At 36.5% G+C, this 16,650-nt stretch overlaps 1 protein-coding gene across 4 annotated transcripts in view; it reads left to right on the forward strand.

Annotated features, from left to right (window-relative positions):
- SESN1 (sestrin 1) overlaps nucleotides 1–16,650 on the forward strand; it is a 119,030-nt gene extending 102,380 nt beyond the window's left edge. For 2 of the 4 annotated variants that reach the window (XM_060114816.1, XM_060114818.1), the window contains exons 2-10: nucleotides 1,323–1,388; nucleotides 2,217–2,417; nucleotides 3,047–3,229; nucleotides 5,666–5,908; nucleotides 8,672–8,819; nucleotides 11,049–11,161; nucleotides 13,319–13,509; nucleotides 14,784–14,928; nucleotides 15,543–16,650. In XM_060114816.1, coding sequence (XP_059970799.1) covers nucleotides 1,323–1,388; nucleotides 2,217–2,417; nucleotides 3,047–3,229; nucleotides 5,666–5,908; nucleotides 8,672–8,819; nucleotides 11,049–11,161; nucleotides 13,319–13,509; nucleotides 14,784–14,928; nucleotides 15,543–15,629 — 1,377 coding nt within the window. In that variant the 3' untranslated portion in view covers nucleotides 15,630–16,650. Of the gene's footprint in view, nucleotides 1–1,309; nucleotides 1,389–2,216; nucleotides 2,418–3,046; nucleotides 3,230–5,665; nucleotides 5,909–8,671; nucleotides 8,820–11,048; nucleotides 11,162–13,318; nucleotides 13,510–14,783; nucleotides 14,929–15,542 lie in introns of all 4 variants that reach the window. The other 2 variants (XM_060114819.1, XM_060114817.1) reach the window with 2 other exon arrangements.

The raw sequence follows: 16,650 nt of genomic DNA on the forward strand, positions 1-16,650 counted from the left end.
TCCTCTAATGAGGGGCATGGTTATTAGACATTACTATCTTCAGTATAAGTGTGGAATTATCAGAGTAAGAAATCAGTGACCTCCAATACAAGATTATTTGAAACATATATAAAATTTTAGATTTAGTTGGCAAATCCAGCCTACTTTGAATCTGAATCTTGAGTTCTCCTAATTAAGATTCTCTTCAATTTTGTCCTGCCTGCTTAATTTTTAAAAATCCATTCTGCTCAAAAGGTTTTCATTCACTTGGACCAGATTTCTTGAATTGTTGCCACATGTTCTTCTCTGACTGCCCCTCCCCCCTTTTTTTCCTTTAAAAGGAAAGCATCTGGTTTATATCATGAAGGACTTTTGGAAGCAGTAGAGAGAGGGTAGAAATAATATTTGTATGTAATTATATAAGCAAGGGTTAATATTTAGTTGTTAAAGAAGGAGGGGGTTTTTTGTTTAGAGACTAGAGTGATAGGACATGAGCCTCAAAAAGAAAAAAAAAAAGTCTGAATTATATTTTGGTTTTATTTCTATTAGCACACTGTATTGAGGGAAAAGATGGAAGCCTAGCAGTAGATTGTCAGTTTTTGTTAACCACACTACACTGTCACATAAAGTATAGAATTCTAGGTTCACTATGTCAAAAGGCAGAAAACCATTTATTTTTTAATTAGTTGAGCTCCTCTAAAATATAATATAAACAAAGTTGATGAGATGCTATAAAGTAAAAATTTAAGGAAAACTCACAAACAAAATTAATTTCTCTAAAATTGTTTTACTCAACCACAGAGAAACCATGCCCTGCACTACTTTCTCTTTTGTGGATTTAAATAGCTTTTTTATTTTTCATAATATTTCTGTTCTTGTGAAGTGTTATTATAGATGTAGTAATAATTATACTTCTTTCAGTTTAAGACATCTAGGTAGAGGTTATGGCTTTTTCATTTCCTGACAAGATGCACAGGGATTGATATTTTGGTTGGTTGGGTTTTGGATGTACAAACACATTGGTCTTATTTTGTATCACTGACAATCCACATGGTTGGCTGCTATGTGCTGAACTTTCTGTTCTAGACTTTCAGCCAAGTACTTTATGCAAAACTCTGGTTTTAGTGAAACAGGTTTTATTGTTTTTAGTCAGAGTTGTATTATAAACTGTTGTCAGCTATGTGATGCAAACAGAGGATCTGGTATATATATATGGCCATGAAAATAAATCACCAGAACAAGCCAGTCTCTGTTAAACTGGCTGTTTTTCTCTCCCATTCCTGTGGCCTCAGTTCATGTTGTTTACTGCTGGAGGCCTGAGATGGTGTAGTTTTCTTTTCTAGGAACTTGGAATTAGAATTCCTCGACCACTAGGACACGGACCAAGCAGATTCATCCCAGAAAAGGAGGTATGTTGTTTGTGAACGTACATAGTGAACTGTATGCTTTTAAGGAAAAGCTTTCATGACCCACATCTTCGCATCTGAACAACTGTTGGTCAGCAATATGCTTTACACAAGTTAATCATCATGTTTTGGCAGTGAATATGTGGGATTAAAAAGCTGTTATCGTCATGTTGATTTCTAGTATTTCATGATCTTTTTCTAACACCCATATTTAATCAAGCAAAGGCAAGACTTGTTTCTGACCAATGATATGCCACCTGCTTATATTTAGATGTTGTTTAGGTGTGCCCATAAGCCGAGTTAATTGGTCTTGGCCAACTCCACAGGCTGGTATCAGTGCTAGATTGGATCTTTAATTCTAAATATGTAAATGCTCCTATACTTTGTTTTCACAGGGATTGTTTACTGTTAGTTAATTTTGGTTCTCTGTAAATTGAGGGAGAGTAGGTGTTGTTAAAAGGAAAGGCATTAGTGTCTGTTTGCAAGCTCTGCAAATTTGATAATCTAAATCTGGATTCTGGATTTAGATCTGGATGTCTGGATTCTGGTCAGGTCTGCAAGCAGCCTATCTAGATGGCCTTTAATGTTCGGCCTTTGTTGTTTTTCCCCTACTACATGATATGTGACTCTTTATTCTGCTATCTTGCAACCAGTTGAGTTAAATTTATAGAATTATAACCTCTCTTTCTTAAGCCAAATTTAATCTGCTTCTAGGTGACACTTAGAGTGCAGTGCATGCATATTCTTTTTTTTTTCCTTCCCCTGCATATTTTCTTTCTTTTACACCGATTTACAATTTCTGAAACCATGGTTTTCCTCTCTTTCATACAGATTCTCCAAGTGGGGAGTGAAGACGCACAGATGCATACTTTATTTGCAGATTCTTTTGCTGCTTTGGGTCGTTTGGATAATATTACCTTAGTGATGGTTTTTCACCCACAATATTTAGAAAGTTTCTTAAAAACTCAACACTACCTACTGCAAATGGATGGGCCATTACCCCTACATTATCGGCACTACATTGGAATAATGGTTTGTAAACATTCAGTGAAAAATTCTTTCTGCCTGCTTTATTAATCTTTTTAAGAGTTGGTTAATGCTTCAAACACAGGAATAAGTACTTATATTCTAACTTCTAATTGGATTCCTGTTAGGTAGTATCTATTTTTCCTCTTTCTAAATAAGTATGCTGTCAAATATAACAGAAAAAGAAATATGTATTTACACTCTGTTGAGAACCATTTTCTATTAAATACGAGAATAAAGTAGAACACAAGATTATTTCACTGATAGTTCAGATTGACATAAGTGGTGGTACTCATGTTCAATTTATAAATAATATTCCATTGTCTTATGGTTGGCACCTTAATTGAAGTTTCTTCTTAATCTGAGGTTCTGACAGTAGGTATAAAATTTTTCTAAAGTTCAGATACTTTGATCAGATATTTTATTTGTTCTTGGGATATTTTTGAGGTGCTTTCTATAGTGTATGAATTTTTAAATGTTTATATGAAAACTTCATTTCTGTAGTATATGGAAAATTTGAAAACATACTAATCAAAAACTTATTTAGCTGTTTTGCATATTATAAAGAAAAAGATTTGTAGTTGTTCAAGATTTTAATATGTGTAATTAGAATAATCTTTTTGTTTTCTCTTAAGGCTGCAGCAAGACATCAGTGCTCCTACTTAGTGAATCTCCATGTAAACGATTTCCTTCATGTTGGTGGAGACCCCAAGTGGCTTAATGGTTTAGAGAATGCTCCTCAAAAACTACAGAATTTAGGAGAACTTAACAAAGTGTTAGCCCACAGACCTTGGCTTATTACCAAAGAACATATTGAGGTAAGTAGAGAATATATCTAGGGTGTCATTAAAAAAAAAAAAAATTAGACTAATTTTTAGAGCAGTTTTAGGTTTACAGAAAAATGGCACAGAAAGTAGAGTTCCCATATTCTACCCCCGTCAACCATCCACCTCCCCCACCCACACACACACACACAGTTTCTCTATTACTAACATCTAGTATTAGTATAGTACATTTGCTGAAACTGATGAATTAATAATGTCTAATTTACATTGGGGTTCACTCTTTGTGTTGTACAGTTCTATGGGCTTTGACAACTGCATAATGTCGTGTTATCCACCATTATGGTATCATACAGAATAGTTTCACTTCTCTCAAAATCTCCTATGTTCCCCCTATTCATCTATCTCCCCTTCCCCCTGAAACTACTGCTCTACAGTCTTTATGGTTTTACCTTTTCCATACTGTCATATAGTTGGAATCACACAGTTTATAGCCCTTTCAGACTAGCTTATTTGTCACTATGCATTTAAGGTTTCTCCATGGCTTTTCATGGCTTGGTAGCTCATTTTTTATTGCTGAAAAATACATGTATGGATGTACCTCAGTTTATCCATTCATCTATTCAAGGACATCTTAGTTACTTTCAGTTTTTGGCAATTATGAATAAAGCTTCTACAGACATTCACATGCAGGCTTTTTGGTGGACGTAAGTTTTCAGCTCAGTTGGGTAAATAACTAGGAGTGTGATTGCTGGATCGTATGATAAGCTTGTGTTTAGCTTTGTAAGAAACTGTCATCCAAAGTGGCTATACCAGTTTGTGTTCCCATGAGCAATGGCTGAGCATTCCTGTTGCTCCAGATCCTTGTCAGCATTTGTTGTTATCAGTGTTCTGGATTTTAGCCATTCTGATAGATGTAAAGTGGCATCTTGTTGTGTTATCTTTGTAAAATACCATTTTAAACTAGTTTCGTCTGGTTCTATTTGTTAATAAAGATAATAGGATAAAAGTAGGTGGACATTCTCTAAAAGAATCTACCATGCAGTAGAAATTCTTAAAAATACAATATATTTTTGGTGTTGTCTTTCTCTTTTTTTAGATTATTTATTTATTTATTTATTTATTGGCCATGCCTCAAGGCTTGTGGGATCTTAGTTTCCTGACCAGGGATGGAACCCATGCCCCCTGCAGTGGAAGTGCAGAGACCTAACCACTGAACCTCCAGGGAATTCCCTAGACTATTTTAGATTCTTTTATGTAATTGAAGCATCTTTTTATCAAGGAGATACAAGATTTGAATATGATTAATGCAATGTCTGTTATATTGTCTAGTAATATAAAATTACACAATATTATATTTATTTGTTTATTTATTTATTTATTTGCTGTGTTAGGTCTTTGTTTCTGTGCGAGGGCTTTCTCTAGTTGTGGCAAGCGGGGGCCACTCTTCATCGAGGTGCGTGGGCCTCTCACTATTGTGGCCTCTCTTGTTGCGGAGCACAGGCTCCAGACGCGCAGGCTCAGTAGTCATGGCTCACGGGACCAGTTGCTCCGCGGCATGTGGGATCTTCCCAGACCAGGGCTCGAACCCGTGTCCCCTGCATTGGCAGGCAGACTCCCAACCACTGCGCCACCAGGGAAGCCCCTTACACAATATTATAAAATCGATAATGAAGCAGAATGGACACAGATTTGTAAGACTTTGAAGAACTGTAGACTTTACCTTGAGCATAATTTTTAAAATAAATATAATTTGATGATTTAAGAATATTCAGAGTCAAGTTGTTCAAACCACTTTTTAAAAATTCCTTGAGGGGCTTCCCTGGTGGCGCAGTGGTTGAGAGTCCACCTGCAGATGCAGGGGACACGGGTTCGTGCCCCAGTCCGGGAAGATCCCACATGCCGCGGAGCGGCTGGGCCCGTGAGCCATGGCCGCTGAGCCTGCGCGTCCGGAGCCTGTGCTCCGCAACGGGAGAGGCCACAACAGTGAGAGGCCCGCATACCGCAAAAATAAATAAATAAATAAATAGAAAAATAAAAATTCCTTGAGGAGGCCTGATAATAAAGAAAAACAGGCGTATTTTACACAGTAGCTTCTACTTTAAACACAAATCCATTACATTTGGTTTGAGACTGCACTAACAGCATAGTTAATGCATTCATAATCCATCGTCTGAAATATGGCAACTGCTTTGAAACAAAATGTATTCTACATTTTAAAGTCAGGATTTCAGAAAGTCCAAATAATAACGAATGTGCTGTTATCAGATTATGTTACGCTCTATTTGTGAATACATACTCATAAAAATTAAATTAGCAAATTCTGGGTTCTACATGCCTCAAATTGTAATTTTATCCTAAGTTTGATATAGTAACTAATCCTGTTTTCAATAGGTTAAGTACCAAGGTGAATTGTATTCTTTCATCAATACCATACCCCAGTATAAAAATGTTCTCGTTTTTTTTCCCAAGGGACTTTTAAAAGCTGAAGAGCACAGCTGGTCCCTTGCAGAACTGGTACATGCAGTAGTTCTACTTACACACTATCATTCTCTTGCCTCGTTCACATTTGGCTGTGGAATCAGTCCAGAAATTCATTGTGATGGTGGCCACACATTCAGACCTCCTTCTGTTAGTAACTACTGCATCTGTGACATTACAAATGGCAATCACAGTGTGGATGAGATGCAGATCAACTCAGCAGGAAATGTTTCGGTAAGTATCTATTATTTATTATAGGATCATCGTAAGAGTAATCACAGTAATTGCTGTTATATTATTTTTCATTTGGCTTTTAAGAAAACCTACCCTGTTAAGTCCAAAAAGATATTAGGCCCCCATACCTGTTCATTCAGGAAGTATTTACTGACTGCCTCCAAATGCTCAGCACTAGTCTGATGCTAAGGGACATACAAAATTATAAGACCCTCTAGGAGGTTACATTTGAATAATTTTAGGATCAGAAGCCACCAGCAATGTGCCCCATCAGAACCATCTAGTATTGAACGGCTACTGAGTGAGATGAGGGGAGACTGAGAACAGTGGAACTTGGTGGTGGAAACTTCCTGATGCTGATCACATCCTTTTGCACAGAAGAAACAGGCTGTCTTCTTAATTATTTTTTAGAAGATTTCATCAGCCTTGATCTGGTTCTCCTTTTAAAATACTTCTTTGTGTTTTAACTTCTCACAAATATATATAAAAGTGAATGTAAATTTATTAAAATGCTTTTATCTCTATTCCTTCTCTTCTGTGGCTTTTATATTTTCTCAGTTATGTTATTCCTTTGAAACAGATCAGAATGAGTTGAATTTTCTATAAGCAACTTTGAATTCTATATATGATGAGTCAAAATTCCCTCTGCATTCTTTAGCTGTAGTGAAAGAGCAAAGGGTTTATATTTCCAAATTGAAATCACAGAAGAAACATTACAGCCTTCTGAATACTTTGCACAGATTTTCTCAGTTGTATTATTTTAAACAGATTTGGACAGGTTGAATTTATATATTTGACTTTAACGTGTATTTGACTGTTAACGTATATTTGACTGTGGGCAAGTTATCTAACCTCTCTGAGCCTCCATTCTTTCATTTCTAAATAAAGGTCAAACACAAGGTTATTGTAAAGTTTAAATGAAATGTCTCTAAAGAGGTAAAAGGCCTAGTACAGTGCTTAGCATTTATCAGGTACTAAATAAGAGGTAGCATTTACATATGGTGAGATTAGCACAGAAGGGAAAATCATGTTCCCAAGGTTGATCACTGTGCTGTGCTGGCAAGGCCCAAGACCATCAGTTCCACCCTCTGTTGAGCTATCTGGATTGTTGTTAGAGGCCTGCATATGGCCACTGATTATTTATCAAAGCTTAAAGGTTATGAGATGGTCTAAGGGAGAGTACATCAGTTGCTAGGATGCTTAGAGTTGGACTGTTGTCCTTCCCCACCTTTGATTTACTACAAGGCTAAAGAAAAAGGACTGTTCCTAGTTATCCCTCTATTAAATGAGATAATAGTGAAATAATAGAATTTTTAAAAACTTCCCTAGTAGATAAGCTCCCTGTTCCCAGGTTCCACTGTTCTCAGTCTCACCTCATCTCACTCAGTAGCCGTTCAATACTAGATGGCTCTGATGGGGCACATTGCTGGTGGCTTCTGATCCTAAAATTATTCAAATGCAACCTCCTAGAGGGTCTTATAATTTTGTATGTCCCTTAGCATCAGACTAGTGCTGAGCATTTGGAGGCAGTCAGTAAATACTTCCTGAATGAACAGTTGATCATTTTTAGCAATAAATATTTTTAAATTAGGTATGTACCTTGTTTTTTTAGACATAATGCTATTGCACACTTAATAGACTACAGTATAAACAGTATAGTACAGTATACAGTATAATGTACAGTACAGTATAGTGTATTTTTGGCTTCATTGGGTCTTCATTGCTGCGCGCAGGCTTTCTCTAGTTGCAGCGAGCAGGGGCTACTCTTGGTTGCGGTGCACGGGCTTCTCATTGAGGTGGCTTCTCGTTGCGGAACACAGGCTCTAGGCGCGTGGGCTTCAGTAGTTGTGGCTCGTGGGCTCTAGAGCAGAGGCTCAGTTGTTGTGGCGCACGGGCTTAGTTGCTCCACAGCATGTGGGATCTTCCCAGACCAGGGCTCGAACCCGTGTCCCCTGCATTGGCAGGCAGATTCTTAACCACTGTGCCACCAGGGAAGTCCCTAAACATAACTTGTATGCACTGGAAAACCCAACAATTCATGACTCGCTTTGTTGCAGTGGTGTGGAACTGAACCCAAAATATACCTGAGGTATGCCTGTCTATTGACAACATGCCCAGTGTACACAGTTGATGCAAAACGACTTATATTTGTGTACCTTATTTAACTGATTGAGCAAGTAAAAGTTTAACTCTTAAATATTCAGTTCTGTTTAAATTGACTAGTGTTAAATTTTAATTTTTAAAATTTAGCATTGATAGTAATATTATAATTTTAGTAATAAAAGGTAAAACATTAGAATGTGTTCTTAAAATCATTTTTCTCTTATATTTTAAAATTTAAATATCTGTATATATAATAGGCCAAATAATTGTTGGGGTTTGTTTGTTTGTTTGTTTGTTTTTGTTTTTGCGGTACGCGGGCCTCTCACTGTTTTAGCCTCTCCCGTTGTGGAGCACAGGCTCCGGATGCACAGGCTCATTGGCCATGGCTCACGGGCCCAGCCACTCCGTGGCACATGGGATCTTTCCGGACCGGAGCACGAACCCGTGTCCCCTGCATCAGCAGGCGGACTCTCAACCACTGTGCCACCAGGGAAGCCCCAAATAATTGTTTTTGATTCATTCATGTGCATTAAAATTATAAGAAGATCTACTTTTCTTATATTGTATTAAGATGCAAATTCTTATGAAACAGACTTAATAAAATTCAAAAATTTCATTCCGTGTCTGACATATGTAACCTTAATTGCACTTTCTTTTCAGGTAAGTGATTCCTTCTTTGAGGTCGAAGCCCTCATGGAAAAGATGAAGCAGTTACAGGAATGTCGAGATGAAGAAGAGGCAAGTCAGGAAGAGATGGCTTCACGTTTTGAAATAGAAAAAAGAGAGAGCATGTTTGTCTTCTCTTCAGGTAAAAGCAACCATTACATAGTCAATAAAATGTCTATTGTGTCCAAAAATAAAAGCCCAATTTTTTAATTTAAGAGAATTTAAATAAAAGTATCTTTTTTATTGAAATATAGTTGATTTACAATGTTGTTTTAGTTTTAAGTGTACAGCAAAGTGAATCTGTTATACATATACATATATCCACTTTTTTTTCAGATTCTTTTCCCATATAGGTCATTACAGAGTATTGAGTAGAGTTCCCTGTGCCATACAGTAGGTCCTTATTAGTTATCTGTTTTGTATATAGTAGTGTGTATATGTCAATTCCAATCTCCCAGTTTATCCCTCCCCCCTTTTCCCCCCAGTAACCATAGATTTGTTTTCTACATCTGTGACTCTATTTCTGTTTTGTAAATAAGTTCATTTGTACCACTTTTTTTAGAGTCTACATGTAAGCAGCGACATATGGTATTTGTCTTTCTCTGACTTAACTTCACTTAACATGATAATCTCCAGGTCCATTCATGTTGTGGCAAATGACATTATTTTGTTCCTTTTTATGGCTGAGTAACATTCCACTGTATATGTGTGCCACATCTTCTTTATCCACTCCTCTATTGATGGACATTTAGGTTGCTTCCATATCTTGGCTATTGTAAATACTGCCGTAATGAACATTGGGGTGCATGTATTTTCAAATTATGGTTTTCTCCATATATATGCCCAGGAGTAGTATTGCTGGATCAGATGGTAACTCTCTTTTTAGTTTTTTAAGGAACCTCCATACTGTTCTCCATAGTGGCTGAACCAATTTACATTCCCAGCAACAGCTGTAGCATTTACTGTTTGAGATTTTTTGATGATGGCCATTCTGACCAGTGTGAGGTGATATCTCATTGTAGTTTTGATTTGCATTTCTCTAATAATTAGTGATGTTGAGCATCTTTTCATGTGCTTTTTGGCCATCTGTATGCCTTCTTTGGAGAAATCTCTATTTAGATCTTCTGCCCATTTTTGGATTGGGTTGTTTTTTTGATACTGAGCTGCATGAGCTGTTTGTATATTTTGGAGATTCTTTGACAGTTGCTTCGTTTGCAAATATTTTCTCCCATTCTGTGGGTTGTCTTTGCTGTGCAAAAGCTTTTAAGTTTAATCCAAATATGTCTTTCCTTTTAGAAAGGTTATTGCATAGGTAGTCCTACTTCTAGAAAAGGAAGTTATAGTGAAAACAGCACTAGACAAAGAGCGAGGACATTCGATTTGGGTTCTAATACTAAAATCACTGCTAATAAATTTTGTGAATATACGTCATTTAACATTGAGTGTTTTTCCTCTTCTTTAAAATGAGGAAATTACATTCATAAAGGCCTGAGATTGCTTCCAGCTTTAAAATTTTATGATTTGTGAAAAGGAGCTACTTATTAGGTAACAACAATGTAAATCCTTTATGTTTGGCCTTTATCAAATGTAGGCTATAGGATTTAATATGTAAACCAGATAATTTAAAGGAAAAGTGTCAGTGTATTTTGACAGTAATAGAGTGGGACAAAGCGTATATGTTAAAAGCAAGTTTCTTAATAGCAAAGAAAAAATCAAATTTGTATAAATGGAGGTTGGATGTTAGCTTGAGGAGAAGTCTTTGATTTTATTTACTTGAAACTATAATCTCAGCGACCCCTAAATGTGAAGATAATCTGAAAAGGCTTAGAAGCAGTGCAGGAAACATTGTAAAAACAATGACGCATAGAACCTCTTTCCTTTATTCATCATTTTAGAATTGTTTCTAGGACCTTTGAGCTGTTAAAGAGATCATTTTAGATATTGTGTGACATTAAAAATAGTCCAAGTGCTCAAGTTTAGTGCATAAAGTTTAAAGTTTAATTTGTTATCACCATAAAGATTATTCAAAAGGGTGTTCATACTTGAAGTACATACTTTTCAGTAGAACCTAGTATCTATAAACTACAATGGGGACACAGAGGGAGAGAGGATCTGTGAAAGAGGAATGAAAAGCATAGAAAATTCAACCATGAGTATTTTTTTAATAACAGAATCTACTTTTATTATATTCCATTTACTAGTAAGTAGGCTATTTCTCTTTATAGTTTTAAGACTTTATTTTAGTTGATATTGGTTACTCAGTGTCAGAGAAAGGGTAATCCTGTTTTTACTTGTTATAGGTAAAATGAATTTTAACTAGCATCCTGTTTTTGAAAGGCTTTCAGTGGTTTTTTTAAAAAAATTATTTCAGATGATGAAGAAGTTACACCAGCAAGAGATGTATCTCGTCACTTTGAGGATACTAGTTATGGCTATAAGGACTTCTCTAGACATGGAATGCACGTCCCAACATTTCGAGTCCAGGTAAAGTGACAACTTGTTGTATGTACATGCTCGATTAGAAATATCTCAATCTGAGTTAAAATAAGAAAGAGCCATCTGGATTTGAGAACAGAAAGCGATGCAGAGAAAAATAACTTTTCTACATACATGTAATTCCCTTAGGTATGTTTATTATATTGTTGAAGTTCATAAATCAGTTGCTCAGAGTTCAAAACACATTCAACCATAAAGCAAAATTACAATAGTGGTTAGGTTCCCAAAGATGGTATGCAGAAACCCAGTTAAAGTTCCTACTATAACTAAACAGTAAATAATAGTTGTGTTTGAACCTAGCTTGCATTTATAGCATTGTTTTACTGAGCCCCAGTGTTAAAGTGAGGCGACTTCTGCCCTGATATGCACCAGTCCTGAGTAACAAAAGAAATGTCCTCACAGCATCTCAGGCATTATGTGTGTGTGGGTGGAGGGAAAGAGGATGAGAAAGAGTGAAAGATTTGCTTAAATTAGGACTTATAGGGAAAACAGATTTTTTGTTTTCTTTTTAATTTGGGTGAGTTCTTACAGATACCATAGAAAATAAACCATGATTACAATAACCTAATTCCCTTTAAAATATGAACTGAATGTCATTTGAAGCAATGAGAATTTTTAAAGGTTTCAAATTTAAACCTTAAAGAGGATTCACATAAATAAATCATATTCCAAAATTACTTAGCACCCATCTCTTAGAATAAATAAAGTTACTGGGGTAGGGAGTAGAATTATTGTTGGTAGACCCAGTTTGTTTAGCTCCATAATCATTAACTTTGAAATACACAGTAAAACTTCCCAGTACAATTCTGTATATACTGAGTCCATGGAAACTTAGGGACCTCGTCGTCCTCCAGGATACCAGGCTCCTTCTCTTTTTCGCTTTGGCAGGAGGCACTGTGCTAAGTGCTTTGTGAGTATATCTCAGGAGTGACAATTGCTGTATCTTCTAGTTCCAGAATAAAAGTTGAGAATCATCAATTAGCAAACATTTATCTATTCTGTGCTGTAGTTTTGTAAGAGTGCTTCCAATCCATCAGTAGAAACATACTGTAGTTTAAATGTTTTTCTTAAACAGTCTGTTATATATTTAATTTAGATAGGTAAATATATAATTCATGAGTTGATATTCCCAACTTTTCCAATTATTGTGGGCTATTATAACTCTTTTACCAGAATTATGAAAATATTTGAGAACTATGAGATTTTATTTTTCTTTGCTCAAGGAACTAACATGTTTAAGGAGACAGAATTAGGCACAAGAAAGAATTATAGAATATTTTACTTGATAGTGAAGTTGTGTCATGAAATATAAAAGATTACAATTGAAGGGATCATGTGGACTGGAAAATTTTATGGAGGGAGATCAGGATTTGAGAGATTTGAATCGTTTAAAAGCATGGGCATTGTAAGCAGAGGAGACTGTAGGCAATAACTGAGCATAGGTTGAGGGAAGGGATCATAAACTGGGCTGCTAAGACCTTCAAGCAAAGGATTAGTGGGAAGTTAGTTTAAAATTGATCAGATTTGTAGGTGATGATCAGATTTGTAGGTTTTGACCATAGTGATGGCATAATATCAAAGAGGTGTTTTAGGAAAATAAATATGGGAGTAACATTGAAGTGGGGGCTTATTAAGTTTTGCTTGAGATGGAAAGAAAGGAAGCAGGGAGACTTTAATTTGGGAAAACTAATTAGGAGACACAATTAATAGGGCTGAGAATCAGAGGTGGGTAGGAGGAAAAAGAATGAATGGTGGATACCTTGAATTAAAAATTTACAAAGTTTGAGGACCACTTGAATGCCTGCTGCAGCAATAGAAAAGGAGAGTGGCCTCCCAAGATGGGTCATCTCTGGAGGCTGACGGGGGAAACAGTGAGAGAAAACTGAATATGGGTGACCTGTGTGTAAGGGGAAGAGATTCCACTGGTTTTTAAACTCACTGAGTTCAAAACGTAACTTTTGCATGTTGCAGTATAGAAATTGAAAACATCAAACTGGAATGCAAGTGAAACTGAGAGCTAGGGATGTACTAGAAAGGCAGTGGATTTCAGCTGCCAGTAATTTCACTGCACTGAAGAGCGACAGACATAGAACTATAGTTGGCCACATTTTAATTATTCACATTTGTTCTGTTCTCTGTATTTAGGACTATTGTTGGGAAGACCATGGATATTCTTTGGTAAATCGTCTTTATCCAGATGTAGGACAGTTGATCGATGAAAAATTTCATATTGCTTACAATCTTACTTATAATACAATGGCAATGCACAAAGATGTTGATACCTCAATGCTAAGACGGGCTATTTGGAACTATATTCACTGCATGTTTGGAATAAGGTTAGTCTGTTTTCTTATGTTTATGAAGAGGTATTCCTTTAGCCTAAATTATTCAGGTGCTTGGAACACATATGCACAGACATACGTTAACATACTCAAAACCATCCCCTCCCCAATAGCTTGCTTATTTTTATGCATTTTGTGCTTCAAAAACTTGATTTTTTTGCAGCTTGGTGTGTTTCCTCTTGCCTAGCTAAGCAGGAGGGAGAGTTAGGAATGCTGACAAGAGTTAAATAACAGATGCCTCCAGGGAAGAGGAGAGCAAGCAAGCTGGTCCAAGAGCATAGAGGAAGAGTCAAAGTTTGTCTCTGAACATTTATGGTATCTTTTCCCTTTGTATCATCTTTTATCTCCTGACACACTCATACTTCTACCTTCATGGAACTTAGAACTCTTACAGTACCCTTCTAAAGAGTACCTACTCCCATGATGTTTCATCAAAATACAAAACTTTCATATCCTGTTAGGTATTCAGCCACATTCATTAATGCTATATAGGAAACACAGCCATCATAAACCACCTTCTAACATACACAAACCACCATGCTGTGGTACTTTCTGATTATTTTAGCTGTAAAGTCAGACTTTCTCTTGCTTCTTCATTTTATCAGTAGCCAGGCTACGACTTTAGACTCCTGAATGGTTATATAGGACCCCCTTTCTTCCTTTTCTACTAAAAACCAAATAGGAGACTTCAGTTCTAGGAACTATGTGCCAGTGGGGCAGAGGAGACATTGGTGCCTACGACCATCTTGGCTTAGCCTTTCCTAAGTGTAGACACTGTGAAGCCATCTAGAGACTGATTCTTTCCTCTCAGACACCTCTCCCCCCTTTTTTCTAATCTGACCCCAAGAACTCCTGGAAACATAAGAAAAAAAATTTATTTACACAAATAGATTATAATTTATATATCATGCAGTAGTATCAATAAGTATTATTGTCTGATTAATTTGTTAATTTCTTAATATCAGAAATACTCAAACTTTGTTTCCAGAATTTGTTCCTCAGTGTGGTTGCTTATTCATGATTGTAAATATATACTGTTGCTTGGGCACTGGCAATTTTTTTGTTCATCTAACTTCTCTGTTTCTTACCCCTTTATAACTCATTCATCCACCCCCAATGAAACATTGTAAAGCTGTCATTTTGGGGGACGGCTACCTACAGAAAGAGGGGGAAAGAATACAGCATGTACTGTTGATGTCTGTACTTCCATAAGAAGAAAACAGACTATACATCAAAAATATAATAATTCTCACATTGTCCTTTAACAGATATGATGACTATGACTATGGTGAAATTAACCAGCTATTGGATCGTAGCTTTAAAGTTTATATCAAAACTGTTGTTTGCACTCCTGAAAAGGTTACCAAAAGAATGTATGATAGCTTCTGGAGGCAGTTCAAGCACTCTGAGAAGGTAAGTACCTATTGTGTTTACTGTAACTTAGCAGTGATCCTTATTCTCCTTCGCCTAATCTAATGGGTCTCAAACACCTTCCATCACCTCTACCAACCCAGAGAAGAACATTCCAGATCAGCTGTCTCAGGTACCCCTTGGAAGGGGGAACCTCATTATGGTTTAAAATAAAAGAATAAAGACAGGGAGAACAGGTGTGCTGGCCTCTCCTCAGAATGCTGGCATCACTGTAACTGCTTAGGAGAAAGAAGAGACTGTGAATGACGATTTGCTGGGGAAGTTGTTATTCTAACAAACCTTCAAGAAGAGATGTGATCGAATATAAATATATAAGCTCAAAACATCTATCCAAAAAAGATCAGACAGCTTTTGTTTTGAGAAACTGATGTTATTCAGTGGCACACAGAAAATATTTCTGGTGTTTATTAGGTGCACTGAAACTGATTGATTGTGAATGCTTATAACCCTATCTCTTTTCTTTTTGCATCTTTATTGGAGTATAATTGCTTTACAATGTTGTGTTAGTTTCTGCTGTATAAGAAAGTGAATCAGTTATATGTATACATATATCCTCACTGAACCCTATCTTAAATGATAATGTGTTTTATATTCAGGTTCATGTTAATCTGCTTCTTATAGAAGCTAGGATGCAAGCAGAACTCCTTTATGCTCTGAGAGCCATTACCCGCTATATGACCTGATGCCTTTCCTCCATTAAAGAAGATGAACGATCAGCAGATATAGTCCTACAAGGGGAAGGTACTAAGCCCCAGGACCAACGGTAGATAAAAGAATTCAGAAATCCATTGTGCCATGATTCCTTTAGTTTCTGCTATTTTACTGTGGAAATGCCACTGCTGGCACGAGCAGTGAGTGCTTGGCAGCTTCAAGTTCAGAGCTGTGAAGAAGGGCTGCTGTTCACAGTATTTTGCTTTTTGACAGTACAAGATGCTGTATAACTGTTTTAATACAGCAAATAGTAACTCTCAAAATCCTGTTGCTTTTATGTTAAAAAATAACAAGAATTGGAGCATGCAAAGAATGGGACTTTGATAATGATGTAAGCTTTTATATTGATACATAAAGGATTTTAGATATTGGTGCTGCTATTCCTGCTGGTGGAATGAATAGAGTGGCTGTTCCAGTTAAGCTATTAGTACTAAAGTGAACACTGCTACTATCTGAGCCTACATACATAATTTTTGTGGTTTCAAATTAAACTTGCATACGTGTTAATTTTTTTTGCATCTAAAATTACTCACAGCTCGGCAAAGACCATTATGATGGTAACAGCTCGTTTCTTTCATATAGTTTTTTAATTCAGAGTTATTGGATGATATTAAATTACAGTGGCAGTCTTAAAGATTTTCTTCAGAAAGCAATCTTAAATGAAAGTGTAAATTATAAGAAAAGCTGGCTACCTTTTGATATGCTGTTTCCCAAGATTCTCTGACACTGGAGGGCAGCTGTCTTGTACAGTATTTTTGTTCCCAGCACCACAGTTACGGGAAACATTGCTGTAGACTCTGCTGCGCAGTCCCAGGAGCATTCTGCCCCTCTGCTCCTGCCCACCTCCTGGTCCCCACTTCACAGGTTGTACAGCTCCTTAAATAAGAAAGCTGGAAAATGTATTTAGTCAGGTTATCAAATTTGAAATGCACACAGGCTTGAAAAAATGTATTAAGTACTTTGTATTCTGGAGGCGTGAATTGCTTTTGAAGT

The sequence above is a fragment of the Mesoplodon densirostris genome, chromosome 12 (genome assembly GCF_025265405.1).
Source record: "Mesoplodon densirostris isolate mMesDen1 chromosome 12, mMesDen1 primary haplotype, whole genome shotgun sequence".
Taxonomy (NCBI): Eukaryota; Metazoa; Chordata; class Mammalia; order Artiodactyla; family Ziphiidae; genus Mesoplodon; species Mesoplodon densirostris.